The sequence below is a fragment of the Hemiscyllium ocellatum genome, chromosome 47 (genome assembly GCF_020745735.1).
Source record: "Hemiscyllium ocellatum isolate sHemOce1 chromosome 47, sHemOce1.pat.X.cur, whole genome shotgun sequence".
Classification (NCBI taxonomy): domain Eukaryota; kingdom Metazoa; phylum Chordata; class Chondrichthyes; order Orectolobiformes; family Hemiscylliidae; genus Hemiscyllium; species Hemiscyllium ocellatum.
Window position 1 is genome coordinate 15,826,737 of NC_083447.1, and position 21,439 is coordinate 15,848,175.

The window sequence follows — 21,439 nt, forward strand, 5'->3', positions numbered from 1 at the left end:
TTAAAGGTTTTGCCAGAAATGCCCCTAATAAAATACCAGCAGGGTATTGGGACAGGTCAGGTCCAGGAGTAAGCCATTCAGCCCCCCTCAGTCAATCTGATCATGGGTGATGTGACAAAGCTTCATCACCACTGTTGTTTATCCCCCACCACACACGACTCCTTGCCGATCTGCCATCTTGGAAATCACCCAGCATGCACTTCTCTCCAGGAAACACAACTCCGAAACCCTCGCAACTGTCTGAAAGAAGAAATACCTCACCTTAACACCTTAAATTGGAGACCCCTTACTTTGTCCCCTAATTCTAGGCTCCCCAACGTGGGGAAACCGCATCCTGTCTGTCAAGCCCCCTTGGAATCTTACATTTCAATCAGATCTTCGCTCATTCTCCTAAACTCCACTCGGCTCAATCATCCCACCAATAGCAAGCCCTTTCATCCCAGGAATCAGCCAATACTCTGGAAGTTAGAAACTTAACAATGCTCCATTTTAAACAGGCGTTTAACAGACAGAACCTGTCATACAGCACAGAAACAAACCTTTCGGTCTCAAAATGTGCTTTTAAAAACTCTCTCCCCTCACCTTAAAAAGGCGGCGTTGTTTTGCACTCCCCTACCTTAGAGGAAAGACACCTGCTATTCACTTTATCTACGCCCCTCAGAGTCACGCAGCACAGAAACAGACCCTTCTGTCCAACGCTGAACATAATCCCAAAGTAAACTAGCCCCGCCTGCTTGCTCCTGACCCAACTCCCTCCAAACCCAATCCAATTGTGGTGTCAATCCCACTTTCCAGTCCAACGGGTACATCGTTAGCACTGGGGCTTTCCCTCCTAGACATTTAATCTTTGCAACACAACGTTCCCACCAAATCAAGCAAGCATCAACACAAGAATTGTGCAATAATAGTTTGGGTTTAATTTGGACAGTAGGTGATGCCCCTCTGATCATACACAGATAAAACTCAGCAGTAACTATAACTCACTATATTCGGCCTGGGGGAGAACTGAACGAGTTTAAAAATAAAACACTGACATCGATGCCTAAGGGTGGCAGTAAAACCTCAGAGAAAGCAGAATTCTTTTGCAAGTTGAAGACCAAAAAAATTTAAAAAAAAAACAAGTCCCACATGACCATCATATTCTAACGGTACAGATATCAAAACACACCATGTGCAGACTGGATACTTGGTGACCCAACTCGATCAGTTCCTGGCACGGTCCGTCCAGCTCAGTCACGTTTTCCACTGCCGGAACCTCCCCAGCAGTATCTCGGCTCAGGACAGAGCAGATCCAAGGACGTTCTTCAACATTGTGAACCAGACATTCCTCCCAATCCCAAACAGAGAGAAAAAAAAACACCACCCTCCATTCCGCCACCCCCTAACCAGCTTTCCCACCCACCCCACAGCCCATAAACAGTCCGTCCTCTCTATTAGACAATCATTTCGAGATGCCTGGCGTATTCGATGACTTGCTTGGCCAGTTCTGTGGATGGGATTGTCACCTCCTCTGGCTTCTGTTGCTGACTGATAAATGAGTAATAGTTGTCAGGACCCAGGAGCCAGCCGCGCTGAGGGAGAAAGAGACACACAAACAGCCACAATGAGTAAGAGGGCTGACATCGTTCTGCCAAGTGTACAATATCATCGACTGCAGAGATGACTCACTGGATCCAAATTACTTGGAGGAGCTAACACCATTTCAGCTTCTAATGGGAGATCATTGCAGACCTTAACCGTTTTATATCCACAGTCTCGTTCCAACAGCAGCTTATGTTGGTCGAGACCTTTTAAGTTAATAAAACATTCTGATTGACAATCTGAACTATTCCTTTCCACAGATCCTGCTCCACAGGCTTGTGAACGCCTGTTCAAAACTCCTCACAGCTCTAGAAGCAGTCTGAAACAAAACTGGGCAAGGTAGATGCGGCAATGTTAAAGCAGAAAGCCAAAGTTAAGCCAGTGGTAGGTTACAGGAAGTCACGATTTGGAGATGCCGGTGTTGGACTGGGGTGGACAAAGTTAAAAATCACACGACACCAGGTTATAGTCCAACAGGTTTATTGGGAAGCACTAGCTTTGGGAGTGCTGCTCCAAAACACCTTGAAAGGAGGGAATGCAAGTAGTTCAGGGCAAAGTAGATGGAAGTGAAACCACCAGTGAAACAACTGAAACCGGGGATGCTTAGGAGACTAGGACGGACTTCAGACATCATGGAGCTGGAGAATATTGGGGGAGGTGGTGGGGTGAGGGAAAAGGAGGAGGAACACAAGGACAGGCATGGATTTGATTGAAAGGAACATTAAAAACGAGTAGCTTCTTGAAAAGAAGAAGCTCAGTAAGCAAAGGGGTGAGGGGGAAATGAGGTTTGGCAATGGGGGGCTGGAGCGGGCGGAGAGGTAAGGACTGGGGAAAGATCAGCTGAACCTGTACCTTCACAGACAGACTGGGAAGAGGGTGGTCAGAGGACAGCTGGAACAGTCAAGCCTAGGGGTGAGAAAGGCATGACCGAGGCCTTCGGTAGATGAGCTGTGGCAGGGCTAGACAGTTAGAAACATAGCATCTGGGTGATGGTGCTATTGAAAGCTTACTTCAGAGTCAAACTGACACAGACAAATCAGTTCGGCCTCAGACAGCTGTCTGGGTAAGGAGACAGAGAATGCAGATCGTAGAGGGGCCAGGAGACCATGATGTGGGTCTTCCTAATATTTAGGTGATAAGAATTTCCTCGGTGCAACCAGTGCTGAGCGTTGGATAGGAAGCTCGAGTCACGTATGTGGAGGCATAAAACAAGTGGGTGGGGACATTGAGCCAATCTTCACAAAACAAGGTGAAAACTAAACAATATTTTAGAAAGATGTCTGCAAGAGACAAGTTACAGGAGGACAAGAATCCTTGGGTGGCCCAAAGGTGATGTAGTGGGGAGGGTGCTGGGAACAGAAGCAATGCCCTCATATCATTAGGTAGATAAGAATGGAACCCATTGGGATCACCACCCCATGTAACTGCATGACAGTGAGATGCATCAGAAGGGGATGGCCAACCAAGATTCACAAAATTATGAGGGGCATGGATAGGGTAAATAGGCAAAGTCTTTTCCCTGGGGTCGGGGAGTCCAGAACTAGAGGGCATAGGTTTAGGGTGAGAGGGGAAAGATGTAAAAGAGACCTATGGGGCAACTTTTTCACACAGAGGGTGGGAGGTGTATGGAATGAGCTGGTAGTGGAGGCTGGTACAATTGCAACATTTAAGAGGCATTTGGATGGGTATATGAATAGGAAGGGTATGGAGGGATATGGGCCGGGTGCTGGCAGGTGAGACTGGAATGGGTTGGGATATCTGGTCGGCATGGACGGGTTGGACCGAAGGCTCTGTTTCCATGCTGTACATCTCTATGACTCTATGAGGTGATAAGGCTCACAGATGGATTGTAACCAGGCTCACTATGGGACACCTGACTGGAGAGATGCAAACACATGTCTTCCAGGAAAGGTGCACAGATGTGGGAGGTGATGACACGCTCATGGGCTTTGACAGAGAGAGAGGATGGCAACAGTGTGCAAGGACAAAGGATGTAGTGATTACAGAGGTCAGAATAAAACAGGAGTCGCCCGATTGGTGCTGTTAACCTGGTCCAATCAGGGAGCCCTGGCTACGGAGATAAACAGGAGGATCCCCCTCCAACTCTATTCTGATTTAGTCCCTGTCCTCCCCTTCACTGTTTGATCACACAGCACTGTCCTTTGATGTGAAGGGCACTGCTTGTCACTGGCCACTCAGGTGTTTCCTTTCTTCCTGGTGGTGAGAACTGAAGAAAGATTCGTGCACCTTGTGTCCTTCACTGCATCTCACATTTGCACACACACAACAGGGGTGCGGGGGAAAAAATAACAAGCACTACTGCTGTTAGGCGGGAGTGTGGGGGTAAAGAAAAAAAAACAAAAGAACTGGAATGTCAGAGGTTCCAAAACATAAAGTAAACAGGAGGGTCCTCATTTCCCTGAAAACTGGTTGAACAGTGGAGTTTGAGGTCTGGCTTTGCAACCTCTTTCTTCTGTAAATTGCTGTCTCTTGTATACGGCTCTCAGGTTAACTGTTCGCTAGTAACTTGTGTTGGTTAATAAAATAAACAGGAGTGTCAGAGGTTCTGTTCACTCAGAGCTGGCTCTGAGCTAGCTGGACCAGTGTCAAGTCATATGCATGGGTTATAAAGGGCGACTTGCTGATGGGATACCGGCCTTTGTGGAGTTATTTCAGAGGGGCCAAAAAAAAAAGCATGACGACATCATAACTAATCAAGGATCAGAGCTGAAGCAAACGAATTACAAACAATACTAGCCAAGGAACCAGGAAGGGATGACAGGCGGTTAGCAGTTTAACGGAGACACTTTTTCTGAATAAAAATGACATCAGTTCTTGGGGAAAAAGAATCCAGCACCCACTCCTCCACTCACTTGTCCCACACTCCAGGCCCTTTCACATCCCACCCAGTAGCACCCCTTTGCTCACCTCCGATGCTTAATAGTCCCATGATCTAACTGTGTTGTCAAGCCCTTTAATATCCCACCCAATCCAATGCCCATCCCCATCCAAAACATAGCTGTTCCCCACACAACCCTTCTCCCTACCAGGGAAAGAGTCCCAATACTTAGATTAGATTCCCTACAGTGTGGAAACAGGCCATTCGGCCCAACAAGTCCACACCGACCCTCTGAAGAGCAATCCACCCAGACCCATGCCCCGTATTGTAACCCTGACTAATGCACCTAACACTACGGGCAATCTAGCACGGCCAATTCACCCTGACCTGCACCCCTTTGGACTGTGGGAGGAAACCGGAGCACCCGGAGGAAACCCACGCAGACACGGGGAGAACGTGCAAACTCCACACAGACAGTCGCCTGAGGCTGGAGTCAAACCTGGGGCCCTGGCGCTGTGAGGCAGTGCTGCCCTATTCTATAGGAATGCTCCTGCTTTACACCAACAGGATAACATCAACCTTTACTATCAAGATTAAACCATTCCACCTCAGCTGCCTGTTACAGTGTCCACTACCTGTGTACGTGGGTGTCTCGGTGATATATTAAATGGGGATGAGTCCAGTACTTCGTAAAACGAACACAGTATCAATGTGACAGGAACTGTTCAATAAACAGACAGGGAGTTAAATGAAACCAACTGTAAAGGCCAATCCTTCTTTCCTCACTTTCCACATCCTAGTCTAATTTATCTCCCTTCCTCACCCTTTCATATACCACCTAGTCTGCTTGTCCCTGCCCATTAACACACGAGCACCAGCTCAACCATTTCCCAGTTAACAAACCTCTCCATCTGGCTGTAGTCACCCTTTCGGGCTGCAATTCATCTCAGACCAGTTTTCTTTGGTCGGGGTTGAGCCATTGTGACATTCAAACAGCACTCTGTTCAGTTTCAGTACAAATACTGAATGGCTCAGGAATATACCTCTCTCTAATGAACTAATAATCTTTGCAACATGCATGCGGGGAACCCTCAACATTGGAACCAGGCACTCAATGTTACATTTGTCACCCACAGCCTGCAGTGCAGCTCTGTAGCAGTGAAAGAGAACAACAGATACCAACCTTCTTGGCGTACTCCGTCATCTTCTTGGGTGTAGTGAAAAACAGCGTCCTTGAAGCTTCATTGAATAATATATTCTCATAGGCCTTCTCAATGCAGCCAGCAATTTCATCCCTGAGATGAAATTAAAGTTCATTAAGGTGGACAGAAGAAACAAGAACATGGAACACCGATGTCACAGCACAGAGATAGGCAAGGAGGCACGTTGTGAAGTGGATGTGAGGCTCCAACACATCGGGTGTGAGTGGGCACAGATCCAACAAATGGAATTCGATTTAGATAGATGTGAGGTGCTGCATTTTGAAAAGGCAAATCAGGGCAGGATTTATACACTTAATGGTAAGGTCCTGGGGAGTGTTGTTGAGCAAAGAGACCTTGGAGTGCAGGTTCATAGTTCCTTGAAAGTGGAGTCACAAGTAGGTGGGATGGTGAAGGCGGTGTTTGGTATGCTTGCCTTTATTGGTCAGTGCATTGAATACAGGAGTTGGGAGATCGGTTGCGGCTGTACATGATGTTGGTTAGGCCACTTTTGAAATACTGGTTCAACCCTGGTCTCCCTGCTATTGGAAAGATGTTGTAAAACTTGAAAAAGGGTTCAGAAAAGATTTACAAGGATGTTGGAGAGTCTCACCTACAGAGAGAGGCTGAATAGGCTGGGGCTGTTTTTCCTGGAGCGTCACAGGCTGAGAGGTGAGCTTATAAAAGTTTATAAAATCATGAGGGGCGTGGATAGGGTGAATAGCCAAGGTCTTTTCCTCACAGTGGGGGAGTCCAGAACTAGAGGGCACAGATTTAAGGTGAGAGAGGAAAGATATAAAAGGGACCTGAGGGGCAGTTTTTTCACACAGAGGGTGGTGCATGTATGGAATGAGCTGCCAGAGGAAGTGGTGGAGGCTGGTACAATTACAACATTTAAAAGGCATCTGGATGGGTATATGAATAGCAAGGGTTTAGAGGGATATGGTCCAAATGCTGGCAAATGGGACTAGATTAATTTAGGATATCTGGTCAGTATGGATGAGTTGGACTGAAGGGTCTGTTTCTGTGCTGTTTGACTGACACTAAATGGAGTTAGTGGAATGAATGCAAAATTGTCTGTTTTAGCAGGAAGAATAAAAAGGAAGCATATTATTTCAGATAGAGGGGCCTGGGTGTCGTACTGTATGAATTACAGAAGGTTAGCACACAGTCCAGCAAGTAATTAGGAAAGCCAATAGATTAGAATTTATTGCAATTAGAAATTACACACCAAAGTAGGAGGTTATATTTCAGCATACTGGACACGGAGAGACCATATAACTGGGTCACCCTGTTTAAGGATGTAAATTCATTGCAAACAGTTCAGGGGTGGTTTACCAGACTGATAGCTGGAACGAGTGAGCCAGCTTAAGAGGAAAGTTGGACAGGCAAGGATTGTACTTCCTGGAGTCTGGAAAAGCGAGAGACAACTTCACTGAAACCTGAAGGGATCTCTTGACAAGAAGAATGTGGAAAAGATGTTTTCTCCTGTGGGAGAACCTAAAACTAAATGTCACTGTAAAGACAAAGAGGCCACCTGGTTAAGTCAGAAGTTTCTGTCTCAGAGGGTGAGCAGGCATTGGGGAATTCAGTAGACAGTGGGAGCAGACTCGCTTGAATGATTGTAGCGAGGGGGTAGGTGAGAGGTTATTAGGGAATAGGAGGACATCTAATCCTCGGTGTCTACAGGGAAATCAGGGCATGGATCTGCAAGGAAGTGTAGACAGGATGACTGTGGGAATCCCTGATCAATGCAGACGGGTCCTGGAGTGCTGTGCAATCCTTCGGAACCTGACAATGAGGGAAGAAAAGATTGCGCCTCAAACCACCCTTGTGATTACTGCGGATTCACACAGAACAGCCAGCATCTTACTGATACAGAGCAAGCTGAGTGACCTACTCCTACTGCCAGACCGGTTGTATGTTTTAATGTGCACATGGGCACCGTGTGAAAATTCCCTCCACAGCTCTTAAAAATAATCAAACAAGGTGGCGAGGACCTTCGCTACCGTTCGGATGTGCTTTACAGCTTGGAATTTGTCCAGCTGTATGTGTGCAGTGAATCTCAACAATTCTCTTCTAACGTGCAGAGCAAGCTTCTCACATTGAGCACAGCTCTATGATACAGTGCCTTTCTCGTTGGCACTGTCATCTAATAGATGAATGCATGATACAAGCACTGCCTGGAGGCAAGTCCTTAGTTCATTGCCTGCAGAGGTTTCATGCTGAAGTGTTTCCTCTGGAACGTGGTAGGGATGCTTTGACATGTCAAAGCACCAGAGAGTGGAAGGCAAATGATACATGAGTATCTCTGCCTGAACCAGAATCAAACTCAGAGTGGCGATGACGCTCATTCAGAACCACACAGCCGCGTTACCGAACTATACTAACTCACACGTTAGTGTGGCATTTATACACAGGCTGAACTTTAGATCCATTCTCCAACCTCACAGGATTCTAGCACAAGGAGGAGTCGAGTTTATACAACTCAACAAAGGCCTTTTGAAGATTAACATGCCCAACGTTAACTCAGATCTTGATAGCCATTTAGGGAAAATGGAAGAGAAAAGCTTCATGAACAGATCACAAAAAATGCCAATTCCATCTCTGTTGTTACAGATGCTGAATGTTTCCAGACAGTTATCCCTAGAGGAGAAAGTGAGGACTGCAGATTAGATTCCCTACAGTGTGGAAACAGGCCCTTCAGCCCAACAAGCCCACACTGTCCCTCCAAAGAGCTCCCACTCAGACCCATTTCCCTCCCCTATATTTACCTCTGACTAATGCACCTGACATCATGGGCAATTTAACACGGCTAATTCACCTGACATGGACATTTTTGGGTCATGGGAGGAAACCGGAGCACCCAGAGAAAACCCACACATTCCTGGGGAGAACATGCAAACTCCACACAGACAGTCGCCCGAGGCTGGAACTGAATCCAGCGGCCTGGTGCTGTGAGGCAGCAGTGCTAACCACTCAGCCACCGTGCTGCCCAGAGATCAGAGTCGAAAGAGTGCATGCTGGAAAAGCACAGCCGGTCAGGCAGCATCCAAGATGCCAGACTCTCCACTCAGTTATCCTTAAAGCAAATGCAAGTGTGGATAGAGACAGTCAGAGTAAAACACTGAACTGAAAGGTGCTACAAGGTGGAAGGGACACGACAGACCGTGAGAACAGAGACTGCCTTCAGGTCCCAATCTTCCCATTCATGACAGGTTCAAGCAGTGCATGGGACAGCATTTTGCAATGAATTACGGTAAGGTGCCTTTATGAAGCACCTACCTTCACTAACCTTCAATCTGGCCGACAGAAATCAAAAAGGCTCTCAGCATTTCCAGTTAGAGTCACTGGCAGCTACAGCACGGCGGGACCATTTAACCTGCTGTCTCTTTGAAAGAGGAGCTGAAAATGTGTTGCTGGTTAAAGCGCAGCAGGTCAGGCAGCATCCAAGGAACAGGAAATTCGACATTTCAGGCATATGCCCTTCATCAGGAAGGCTTATGCCCGAAACGTCGAATTTCCTGTTCCTTGGATGCTGCCTGACCTGCTGTGCTTTAACCAGCAACACATTTTCAGCTCTGATCTCCAGCATCTGCAGACCTCACTTTTTCCTCTTTCCTCTTAATCCCACGTCACATCCTTTGCTCAGAACCTCACCTTTGAGGCTGACTCGTTTTTAATAATTATTGACAGAATCAGCTCCAGTCACTTCCGTGAGCAGAGTGTTCCTGACAACTCCGGGCGCAAAATTATTTTCTTCATCGCCCTTCTCGATCTTTTGTTGATTTAAAACCCAAGAGTAACAATGCCATTCTGAGAAAACTCTCGCTGAGAAACCACTGAGGAAACCTTTAAACGGTCTCCACTCATCATACACAGAACAGGTCTGTTCTCTGGCTAAATATTGGAAAACCACTTGGAAAGCATTCCAGGACAGGTCTTGCTGCAACTGTACAAGGTATTAGTGAGACCTCACCTGGAGTACTGCCTACAGTTTTGGTCCCGTTGAGAAGGGATGCAGTTGCAATAAAGGGTGATTCAGAGGAGGTTAATCAGATTCATTCCAGAGACAAGGGGTTTGTTTTATGATGAGAGATTAAGCTGCTGAGACCGACACTCTCTGGAATTTACAAAAATGCGAGGAGACCTAATTGAGGTATACTAGATGCTACCAGGGACTGACAAAATAGACGTAAAGAGGATGCTCCCACCGCCCCCCCCCCTCCCGGGGCAATCCAGAACGAGAGGTTGTAGATTGAGGATAAGGGGTGATAAATTTAACAGACATCAGTGGAAATGAATTGCAGTGTCACAACTCTGTGAAATTTACAGTGGCAGATATTGGGACATTGAGTAAATTGGAGGAGATCGACAGATATGTAATTAGCAACGGGTTGAAGGGTTATGGGTGCAAGCAGATGATCATATCAAATCGAGCAGCAGGTTCGAAGGGCAGAACGGCTGCCCTCCTACTCCCAGCTTTTATGCTCTTAAGGCATGATACCGTAATTAAAATTTATTAAATTACAATTAAAATCCAAAGTTAAGCTCAATTACCAACAGCCATGGTAGGGTTTTAACTCACGTCCATAGATTCTCAGCCCAGGCTTTTAGATTATTAGCCCAGTGACATAACCACGATAAAGGGCTTTTGCCCGAAACGTCGATTCTCCTGCGCCTCGGATGCTGCCTGACCTGCTGTGCTTTGCCAGCGCCACTCTCTCGACTCTGACCTCCAGCATCTGCCGGCCTCACTTTTGCTCTGTCCCACTGACTCCATCTACACTGCCCACTGCCTCAGGAAGGCAGCCAACATCATCAAAGACCCCGGTTAGACTCTCTTCCAACCCCTTCCGTCAGGCAGAAGATATAAAAGTTTGTATACACATGTGAACAGATTTAAGAGCAGCTTCCCTGCTGTTATCCTGTTTTAAATGGACCTCCTTAATGTTAACGTATCTCAGCAGGAGCTGCACGCTGCACTCCGCTCTGATGCACTTGTATAGTACGGCCTGTCTGCAAAGCAAGACAGACAGCACCTTTCACTGCACCTCAGTACACGTGACAGTCATAAATCAAATCAAATCATTATTTTCTGGTTGTACGGTCTTGAATTTCAGACCATGAGGAACGCACCAAACGAAACAGTGCTCCCCCCAGGTGACGTGGGTTGGAACTCACCGGATGGTATCAAGCAGGATGTCTATGAAGAAGGTGTAGCTCTCAGCAGGAATGTTCCCCTTTGCCAGGAAGACCTTGTTGTAGCTGCCCTCCATTAGATACTGGAATAAAACAGGCAGGAACATTACACACACTCTCGGGGGTGCGGGGGAGGGGCAACTTTTTACTGAAACAGCCACTTCAAAGCATCAAGCCTTTTGGCACAGGGTCACACAGCACCTCGGGTCCAACCAGTCCATGCTGAACGCTCTCTCAAACTAAGCAACTAACATCAAACATTACAGCATAGTACAGGCCCTTCGGCCCTCGATGTTGCGCTGACCTGTGGAACTAATCTGAAGCCCACCTAACCTATACTATTCCATTCTCATCCATGTCTATCCAATAACCATATAAGTGCCCTTAAAGATGGCAAGTCTACTGTTGCAAGTCGGGCATTCCATGCCTCTACTACTCTGAGTAAAGAGCCTACCTCTGACATCTGTCCTATATCTATCAACCCCTTAATTTAAAGCTATGCCCCCTCGTACTCGCCATCACCAGCTGAGGAAAAAGGCTCTCCCTGTCCACCCTACCTAACTCTCTGATTATACGTCTCAACTAAGTCACCTCTCAATCTTCTTGTCACCTGCCCTGCTCCTGACCCATATCCATCCAAACTTTTCCTATTTATGTACTTATCCAAAGGTCTTTTAAACATTGTAACTGTACCCACAGCCACCACTTCTTCAGGAAGATCATTCCACATGCAAAACACCCTCCGAAAAAAAAGTTGCCCCCCCCCCCCCATGTTTTTGTTAAATCTTCCTCCACTCACCGTAAAAATATAACCCCCTCCCAGCATTGAAATACTGCACCACGGGGGAAAAGACACTGTTAATTAACCCGGTGTATACCCCTCACAATTTTCATAAAGCTCTAAAAGATCACCTCTCAACCTCCTACACTTCACTGCCATTCGTTATGACTCAAACCTTCCATACCCAACAACATCTTGGTAAAGCTCTTCTGCCACACCTGAGGATTTCACTGAATTTCGACGAGATTCTGGATTAGGGTCTGAACACCAGCAGCAAATAACATGCATAATGTCATTGAGGGCAGTGGTTCGCAAACTTTATTGGTGGGTGGACTACTTAGGGGAGCAAAAGATACATCTCTGGATCACCTACTGGTCCAACCCCATCGCTTCACTTGTTGTGTAAAGTCTGCTCCTTTATCCAATAAGGTTGCTGCTTGGTGCAATAGTGGCCTCAATGTCCCTGCCTACTCATGATAAACTCTGTCCCTACCCTCACTCAAGTCAGGCTAAAATCTATTCCCCCCCACCTTTGAAAATATTTAACAATCTGGCCTCCACATGCTCTCTGGAAACACAATTGTACAGATTCCAAATCTTCAAGTACAAACTCCTCTCTATTTTAAAATGGAAGACCCCGCTAGATTCCGAATTATGGCCCCTAGTTCTGACCTTTCCCACAAGGGGGAACATCCTCTCAGCATTCGCACTGCCAAAGATCTCGTGTTTCTGCCAAATCACCTCAACTCTGCCGGGCACAGGGACAGCAAACCTGATCTTTCGTCATATGATCCTCCGTCCCTCCCTCACCATCCAGCTATCATCAGTCACGGGAACCTAAGTCAATGGGAACGCAGAGGAAGTACAAATATTTTGTTTCCTAAGATGTAATGGTCCATTAGGTACAAACCAGATCAGTGATTCAAACACAAACCAATAAACATTTACATCCTGAAAACAGAAGTACAGAGGAACCTTGATTATCCAAAGGATACAGACGGGGAGTATTTTGTTCGGTTAATCTAATTCCTGATAATCGAATGCCAGATAACATAGTTTAGCCAAGCACCGAGACCTAGCGGTCTTGCTGGATAATCAAGCTTGCTCTGTATTTGAAAAAAATACACTATCTAGGACCGTGCCATCCAGCATCTGATATTTCCCTCAGCCATCACTGTCATTATTTAAGATGCCGACACTGTCGTTCTGAAGTGATTGCCAAAGCAGCAGCTGAAGGGGACAGTGATTTCCCCCTCTGTATTTACACAGAGGAGACTCAGCCTCTGCAAGCTTCAATCTCCATCGAGGCACGTTTCCATTCGCTTCCTACTGCCTGCCAGGTGTTAACCGGGAGGGTTTGCAACAATTCATTTCTGGGGTATGGAGACAGTGCGGGAAGGCAGCATTCAGGTCAACTGAGACCTGATTGAGCCGCCTCTGCTGCTCAACGGGCTGAACGGCCTCAACCCGATCTTACGCAAACTCCACACAGACTGTTACCGAAGGCTGGAATTGAACCCTGGCACCGTGAGGCAGGCATGCTAACAACTGAGTCACCGCGCCGAACACCTGGTCAGCATGGCCAAGTTGGAGTGTTTCTGTGGTGTACATCTCTATAACTGAATGACTTCACGTGCTTTGGCTTTCAGAATTGGTCAAGCACTCTGCCTTGGGCCTGGCCTGGCCCTGAGAGGTGTTCGGATGACCAGGATCTGGCTGCGCTGGGTTTCAGCCTCGCTTCCAGCAGCTTGCTTGTCTTTGCACCAAAGACAACAAATGCCGGCCATCCACGGGCACCCACAGCCCTGTCAGAGCGTCCTCACTGAAGAGGCATCGAAGCTTCAGCCTGACATACCCCACCCCGCCTTCCCCACCCGCCCCGCGCGGACCTGCTCGAGCGACACCGGGTGCTTGATGTAGACGTTTGTCTGGATGTCTCTGGCAGGAAGTCGCTCCAACTCCGTGTGGAACTCGGCCACACGATTCTGAGACAGAAGGAAGAGCAGGTTCAGACCCAGAAGCTGGTGCTTGTAGGCGGACTCCGGCAATTCATCCCTGCAACGGCAAAAAAAAACCTAAAAACGACAGCCATCAAATCTCCAGGCAGGTAGGCATCAAGAACGCAGCAACTGCTGTAGGCTACCTTGGCGTTGCAGTGACATTTCTGGACCGGATAAATGACCAAGGATCCAAACTGCCATTACAGCTGCTGGACACCATAATTACATTGCTAAACAGCAGAACTCAGCTTTTATAGAAGGGCAGGAGAGAATTACAGATCGGTGAGTCTTGTCGTCGGCAGGGGAACTACTGGTGAAAATTCTAGAGGAGAGGATTAACCTCCACGCGGAGCGGCCAGGTTTGATCAGGGATACTCAGCACGGCTGTGTCAGAGGTCAGACCCAACAAATCTGACTGAATTGGTCAAGGAGGTGAACAGCTGTGTCGATGAGGGTCGGGCAGTTGTGATTTCAGCAAGTCCCACACCGGAGACTGGTAAAGGTGGTAAAGGTACGTGGAATCCAGGGTAACGCGGCAAGTTAGACCTGAAATTGGTTTAGTGGTAGGAGTCAGGAGGTGATGCTGAAAGGCTGTTTGAGAGACTGGAGCACAGGGATCAGTTCTGGTCCTTTACTGCTCGTGATACGTATAAAAATGGAATAGAAGGAAACATAGCAGGGACAATAAGCAGGTTTGTGGATGGAGTGAAGTTTGGCTGGGTGTTAAACAATGAGGAAACAGGCCTGAGATTACAGAAGGATAGTAATGGATTGGTCAGGCGAGCAGATCACTGGCAATCACTGACATGCCCACTTCAGAACTGCAGTGCAGCCACCATACCCCCATCCCCTCACACTCCCAATGCTTGCTCCCCCTCCTCCACTGCCCCAGCAATGTCTGTACTTGTTACCTTCAGTATTTTGGGGTTTGGGAGATCAGATGTGATGGACACCATTGGAGTGTAAGGGGTAATTAATGAGGTGGGATTGATACAAGAACACTAACTAGACCTCATACCCGACACAAACCCTTGGGCGGCACAGTGGCTAGTATTGTTGCCTCATAGCGACAGGATCCGGGTTCAATTCCTGCCTCTGTGTGGGGTTTACACATTGTCCCCGTGTCTGCACGGGTTTCCTCCGAGTGCTCCAGTTTCCTCCCACAGTCCAAAGATATGCAGGTCAGGTGAATTGGCCATGCTAAACTACCCATAGTGTTAGGTGCGTTAGTTAGAGGGAAATGGGTGGGCTACTCTTCGGAGGGTCGGTGTGGACTCGTTGGGCCGAACAGCCTGTTTCCACACTGTAGGGAATCTAATATAATCAGTCCGTTCCAGGGATAAATCTGGTAAATATCTCCTCTCCACCAACCTGAGTCACGCTCTGCATCATCATTAACAGCTCAACTAGACCACCGTTTCATCCTCTACATTCAAGTCAACCCAAATCTGGTCTTGACAACCCGGGCCCCACAGTGTAACCCATTCAGACGCAGTGCTGTTCAGCATCACCTACTTGTAGTCGAAGTAATAACACTTGAGCTGTGCCATGTAACGTTCAAACGACGGGATATCCTTCTTCAGGATGCTCCATTGAGCTCCAATCTCCAAAACGTCTCCTTTAAAAGAGAAAAAATAAAAGTCACTCAGACACAAGTTCTGTTTCATAACCAAGGGAGTCACAGAGAAATGAGAATCCCAGAAGCACTGCTCGTCTGCTCAGCCCCCCGATCGTCACACTATACACCCAGATCCACACGACACAGCAGCACGATAGAAACATTCACGGGCTGACTCACCTACAGGTGCATTTACAATGGACAGCTAAATAGAGACTGTTCAAAACTACAAAACTAATCCGAGAAAGTTAAGGAATATTATATTATGGTGCACTGATGATGCACCATGGTGTCATTACACATGCCAGTCTAACTACAACCCACATTCAGGGGAAATACTGTTTTAAACCTTCCTATTAACTAGAAGAACTTGAATATTCAATTTAAAATAGTGCTATTCAGACTTTGTCTTTGGTCTGGCATTCATCAGGACACAATGGGTGGTACGGTGGCTCAGTAGTTAGCACTGCTGCCTCACAGTACCATGGTCCCAATTTCAAATCCAGCCTTGGGCGACTGTCTGTGTGGAGTTTGCACGTTCTCCCCACAACTATTTCAGAAGGCACTTAAGAGTCAACAGTGCTGCTGTGGATCTGAACTCATGCTGGTGAGATTTTCTCTCCTGAAAGGCAGGAGTGAACCAGATGGGTTTCTTTCACAACTGCCCATAACTGTTCTCAATTCCATATTTTTTATTCAGTGAATTTAAATGTCACCACCTGATACTGTGAGATTCGAAACCAGAACCCGGATTTTCTGATGGCCCAGACAGTGGTGTCGCAGCTGCACAATGGGATCCCTGCAGAACCCCCATTGTTGCAGACTCCAAAGGAACTGTGTGGTAATCTACTAATACTTGGAACCCTCCAAAAATCTCCTTTAAAATCTGCAAACTTAGAGGGTTCTGCTGCAGGTAAATAAAGTGTTACTGAAGAAATGTTAAGACAATTAAAAATCTAGTTTAACTCCCGAGGTAGCCATTAAACCAACCGATCATCTCTCAACTAAACATCACCAGTATGTCGCTGAAAATGTGTTGCTGGAAAAGCGCAGCAGTTCAGGCAGCGTCCAAGGAGCAGGAGAGTCGACGTTTCGGGAATGAGCCCTTCTTCAGGAAGCGCTTTTTCCTGAAGAAGGACTCATGCCCGAAACGCCGATTCTCCTGCTCCTTGGATGCTGCCTGACCTGCTGCGCTTTTCCAGCAACACATTTTCAGCTCTGATCTCCAGCATCTGCAGTCCTCACTTTCGCCATCACCAGTACGTCCTACATCTCAGTCTGCCCTTAACAGGAGCTGTGGTGCTGGAAAAGCACAGGCGGTCAGGCAGCATCTGAGGAGCAGGAGAGTCGATGATTCGAGTATGAGCCCTTCATCAGGAAGATTCTCCTGGTTGTTTATAACTTCACTGCAAAGCCTCTTCCCAAGGATGCCCACCTCGAAGTTCTCTTCCTCCCCAGGTCCCTAATGATGGGCTTATTCTTGAAACATTGACTCTCCTGCTCCTCGGATGTTGCCTGACCAGCGGTGCTTTTCCAGCATCACATGTTTTGATTCCGATCTCCTGCATGACTTTATCCTACAACAGGAGCTGTCAAAGTGGCCGCTGCACTTGTAGATCACAGGTTGTAACAGTTCACCGCGACACAGCCACTCCTGCAGGCTCTGGGATCGAAATCACCCGTCAGAGACACACAGCTCTTTCTTAATAACACTGGAGTGGACCGACACATCGCCACTCCTCAGAACATCAGCCTAGGCGTCTGGATTACTCATCACGTGACATCTCTTTGTCACTCCCAGGGCAATTCCAAATTGTAGTGATTGGGATTTCAGGCCATTGTCCTCCAAACAAAATCTCTAACGTGACGCACTCTGCAGTTCTACAAGTCACAATCACGGTTACCCGATCGTGTTAGGCAAAACGTTTGGGTCAAACACCAAGGTCACTCACTTGGGTCAGACATTTAAGACAGAGCAACTTTGAACACCTTATTGTCAACAAGTTATCCATGCTTTGGAGGATGTAGGCAAGTAGGTAAAAGTTGTTGGTAACCATTTGGCCCCACAGCAACAGTGAAAAGTCTGAGGAAAGAGGGAGGGATGGGCTTGTTCAGAAACAAAGTCTGTCAGATTCTCGACCCTCCCCAAAACAAAAACCAGGAGAGACGTTATTAAACACAGTGCTTTCTCAACTCTGCACACTAGCTCGAATGTAAACGCTGTGCAGCGGTTTTTAAGCTACAGGAAAAAGCAAACTAATTACACGTCACCAAAAAAGAAAGAAAGGAAAACTGTTCACTCAAAATTGCAAAAAAGTATTTTCTACGTGGCACTGTGGCTCAGTGGCTAGCACTGCTGCCTCACAGCATCAGGGTCCTGGGTTTGATTCCAGCCTCAGACGACTGTCTGTGTGGAGTTTGCACATTCTCCCCGCGCCCGCGTTGGTTTCCTCCCACAATCTAAAGCTGTGCAGGTTAGGGTGAATTGGCCATGCTAAATTTCCCATAGCGTGAGGTGAATTAGTCAGGGGTAAATATTGGGAATGGGTCTGGATGGATCACACTTCGGAGGGTCGGTGTGGACTTGTTGGGCCGAAGGGCCTGTTTTCACACTGTAGTGAATCTAAGCTAACTTACACAAACTGAAAGGAAGGAAACCATCATGTATCAGAGTGAATTGAGCAGTTCAGCACAAAAGCAAAAATATCTTTCTTTTGTATGAGGAGTCATATTGGACACGAACTGTTTCGCACATCACAGATGGTGTCTGACACAGTGAGTTTCTCCAGCACTTGGTTTTATTGTACATTTTTTGGAAATTTAGCTCTGTAGGGGTCACTTTGCCAGGTCAATGATACTCACGGGCTAGAATGAGCTGGCGCTTGGTTAGCTTGGAGCCTGATGTGGGCAGGAAGTTCAATTCCAGCAGAGCCACCTGAAATGAGAAGTGTGTCAGAGCAGGGGTGAACAGAGCTGGCAAGAGAATGTGATTGGGGGGGGAAAGAGAGATGGGAACATTGGCATCAAGACCAAACCACTCGGTACTGCCAACTACAACCTGCCATAACCAGCGTGAGGACAGCTGCAGTACCCAGCAGGTCAGACACAAACTGGGGCAAAGGGGGCCAGGGCATCACATCAGGATTGGGAAGAGGGCAGTGGGTGGGTTTAGGATTTGAAGTCCCCCCCCACTCATGTCCCTCTTGTCAATCCAGCCCCCCAACTGCACTGGGCTCCCTCTTTCATGATTCTCTTGTCTTTTTCCACCAACCACCTCTCACCCTCAGGGTCTCTCCCTCCCCCCTCACCCATCCCCAGGCTCCCTCCCCCCTCACCCATCCCCAGGGCTCCCCTCCCCCCTCACCCATCCCCAGGCTCCCTCCCCCTCTCCCCACCCCCTGGAGGGTCAATCCCTGTCCCACCCACACCCCCAGGGGCTCTCTTCCACCCACACCCCACAGTCTGTTTATCTACCCACAGACCCAGGGTCAGCCTCTCCGATTGCCACCCCCTGAGGTCTCTCTGCCCCCACCCCCTGTGAACCTCTGTTCAACTTCCCCACCCCTTGGGGTCTCTGTGTACGTCTCTCTCTTTCGCCCCCTCCCCAGCCTTGGAAATTTAGCCTGGGGGGGGTCTCTCTCACTCCCCCCCGGGGGGTCTCTCTCTCTCCCCCTGGGGGGGTCTCTCTCTCCCTCTCCCCCCGGGGGGTCTCTCTCTCTCTCCCCCCGGGGGGTCTCTCTCTCTCTCTCTCTCTCCCCCGGGGGGGTGGGGTCTCTCTCTCTCCCTCTCCCCCCGGGGGGGTCTCTCTCTCTCCCCCCGGGGGGTGGGGTCTCCCTCTCTCTCTCTCTCCCCCCGGGGGGTGGGGTCTCCCTCCCTCTCCCTCTCCCCCCGGGGGGTGGGGTCTCCCTCCCTCTCCCCCCGGGGGGTGGGGTCTCCCTCCCTCTCCCCCCGGGGGGTGGGGTCTCTCTCCCTCTCCCCCCGGGGGGGGGTCTCTCTCCCTCTCTCCCCCGGGGGGTGGGGTCTCTCTCTCTCTCCCTCTCCCCCCGGGGGTGGGGTCTCTCTCTCTCCCTCTCCCCCCGGGGGGGGTCTCTCTCTCTCTCCCCCTGGGGGGGGTCTCTCTCTCTCTCCCCCTGGGGGGGGTCTCTCTCTCCCTGGGGGGGGGGGGTCTCTCTCTCTCCCGGGGGGTCTCTCTCCCTCCCCCTGGGGGGGGTCTCTCTCTCTCTCTCTCCCTGGTCTCTCTCTCTCTCTCTCCCTGGTCTCTCTCTCTCTCTCTCCCTGGTCTCTCTCTCTCTCTCTCCCTCTCCATCCGGGGGGGTCTCTCTCTCTCTCCCCCTGGGGGGGGGGGGGGGGTCTCTCTCTCTCTCCCTCCCCGGGGGGGGTCTCTCTCTCTCCCGGGGGGTCTCTCTCCCTCCCCCTGGGGGGGGGGGGTCTCTCTCTCTCTCTCTCTCTCCCCGGGGGGGGGGTCTCTCTCTCCCTCCCCCCGAGGGGGTCTCTCTCTCTCCCTCCCCCCGGGGGGTCTCTCTCTCTCTCTCTCTCCCTGGGGGGGGGGGTCTCTCTCTCCCCCTGGGGGGGGTCTCTCTCTCACCCGGGGGGTCTCTCTCTCTCTCTCCCCCCCCCCCTGGGGGGGGGGGTCTCTCTCTCTCTCCCCCTGGGGGGGGTCTCTCTCTCTCTCTCTCTCCCCCCCCCTGGGGGGGGTCTCTCTCTCTCTCTCCCCCCCCCTGGGGGGGTCTCTCTCTCTCTCTTCCCCCCCCCCTGGGGGGGGGTCTCTCTCTCTCTCTCCCCCCCCCCCCTGGGGGGGGTCTCTCTCTCTCCCGGGGGGTCTCTCTCTCTCTCTCCCCCCCTGGGGGGGGGGGGTCTCTCTCTCTCCCGGGGGGTCTCTCTCTCTCTCTCTCTCTCTCTCTCTCCCCTGGGGGGGGGGGGGTCTCTCTCTCTCCCGGGGGGTCTCTCTCTCTCTCTCCCCTGGGGGGGGGTCTCTCTCTCTCTCTCCCCCCCCCCCGGGGGGGGGTCTCTCTCTCTCCCGGGGGGTCTCTCTCTCTCTCTCCCCTGGGGGGGGGTCTCTCTCTCTCTCCCCCTGGGGGGGTCTCTCTCTCTCCCGGGGGGTCTCTCTCTCTCTCTCTCTCCCCTGGGGGGGGGTCTCTCTCTCTCTCCCCCGGGGGGGGTCTCTCTCTCTCCCGGGGGGTCTCTCTCTCTCTCTCTCTCCCCCCCTGGGGGGGGGGGGCTCTCTCTCTCTCTCCCTGGGGGGGGGGGTCTCTCTCTCTCCCGGGGGGTCTCTCTCTCTCTCTCTCTCCCCTGGGGGGGGGGGGTCTCTCTCTCTCTCCCGGGGGTCTCTCTCTCCCCCCCCCCCTGGGGGGGGGGGTCTCTCTCTCTCCCGGGGGGTCTCTCTCTCTCTCTCCCGGGGGGTCTCTCTCTCTCTCTCCCCCCCTGGGGGGGGGGGGTCTCTCTCTCTCCCGGGGGGTCTCTCTCTCTCTCTCTCTCCCCTGGGGGGGGGTCTCTCTCTCTCTCCCCCTGGGGGGGTCTCTCTCTCTCCCGGGGGGTCTCTCTCTCTCTCTCTCTCCCCCCCTGGGGGGGGGGGTCTCTCTCTCTCTCTGGGGGGGGGGGTCTCTCTCTCTCCCGGGGGGTCTCTCTCTCTCTCTCTCCCCTGGGGGGGGGGGGGGCTCTCTCTCTCTCCCGGGGGGTCTCTCTCTCTCTCTCTCCCCGGGGGGGGGGGTCTCTCTCTCTCTCCCCTGGGGGGGGGGGGGGTCTCTCTCTCTCCCGGGGGGTCTCTCTCTCTCTCTCTCCCGGGGGGGGTCTCTCTCTCCCCCACCCCCACCTTCAGTTTCCCGAGCAGCTCCTCGCACTTGCGGAGGTTCGGGTTCTTGCGGCTCCATTCGCTGCGGAGCTGCTCCAACATGGAGACCGCCTGCTCCAGGGGCCCGGCCATGGTGACTCCGCAACTCACTGACGGCAATCTCCCAGGGCAACCGCCCGCTTCACGACACCACATCACATCACCGGACATGACGTCAGCGCGCCGGCCGGCCGGCCCGGCCAACGGCTGCCAACGCCGCCATCTTGGGAAGGGCTCCCCCTCTTAAAAGGGTCAGACAGGGAACTGGTGGGGCCCACACACACCCTCCCAATAATGTCCCCCCACACACACACCATCCCAGGAATGTCCCCCCCCTCACACACACACACACCCTCCCAGGAATGTCCCCCCCCTCACACACACACACACAC

The 21,439-nt window shown here is 50.4% G+C and overlaps 1 protein-coding gene across 1 annotated transcript; it reads right to left on the bottom strand.

The window, feature by feature from the left end:
• Positions 1-894: 894 nt before the first annotated feature.
• psmd8 (proteasome 26S subunit, non-ATPase 8) lies at positions 895-21,177 on the bottom strand. Its single transcript, XM_060856114.1, has 7 exons — positions 21,030-21,177; positions 18,083-18,155; positions 15,118-15,220; positions 13,492-13,657; positions 10,804-10,904; positions 5,604-5,715; positions 895-1,571 (listed from the first exon to the last, which is right to left on the bottom strand). The coding sequence occupies exons 1-7, from the start codon at positions 21,138-21,140 to the stop codon at positions 1,434-1,436; spliced, it is 804 nt and encodes a 267-aa protein (XP_060712097.1). The 5' UTR covers positions 21,141-21,177; the 3' UTR covers positions 895-1,433.
• Positions 21,178-21,439: the final 262 nt, after the last annotated feature.

What these genes read in the sequence shown, in the direction of transcription:
- psmd8 (XM_060856114.1), bottom strand. Translation starts at nt 21,140, where the DNA reads ATGGCCGGGCCCCTGGAGCAGGCGGTCTCCATGTTGGAGCAGCTCCGC. An exon ending in GCGCCAGCTCATTCTAGCCC is followed by an intron (nt 15,221 to 18,082) that starts GTGAGTATCATT and finishes TCTCTTTTAAAG; the next exon opens with GAGACGTTTTGGAGATTGGA. An exon ending in TGTTATTACTTCGACTACAA is followed by an intron (nt 13,658 to 15,117) that starts GTAGGTGATGCT and finishes TTGCCGTTGCAG; the next exon opens with GGATGAATTGCCGGAGTCCG.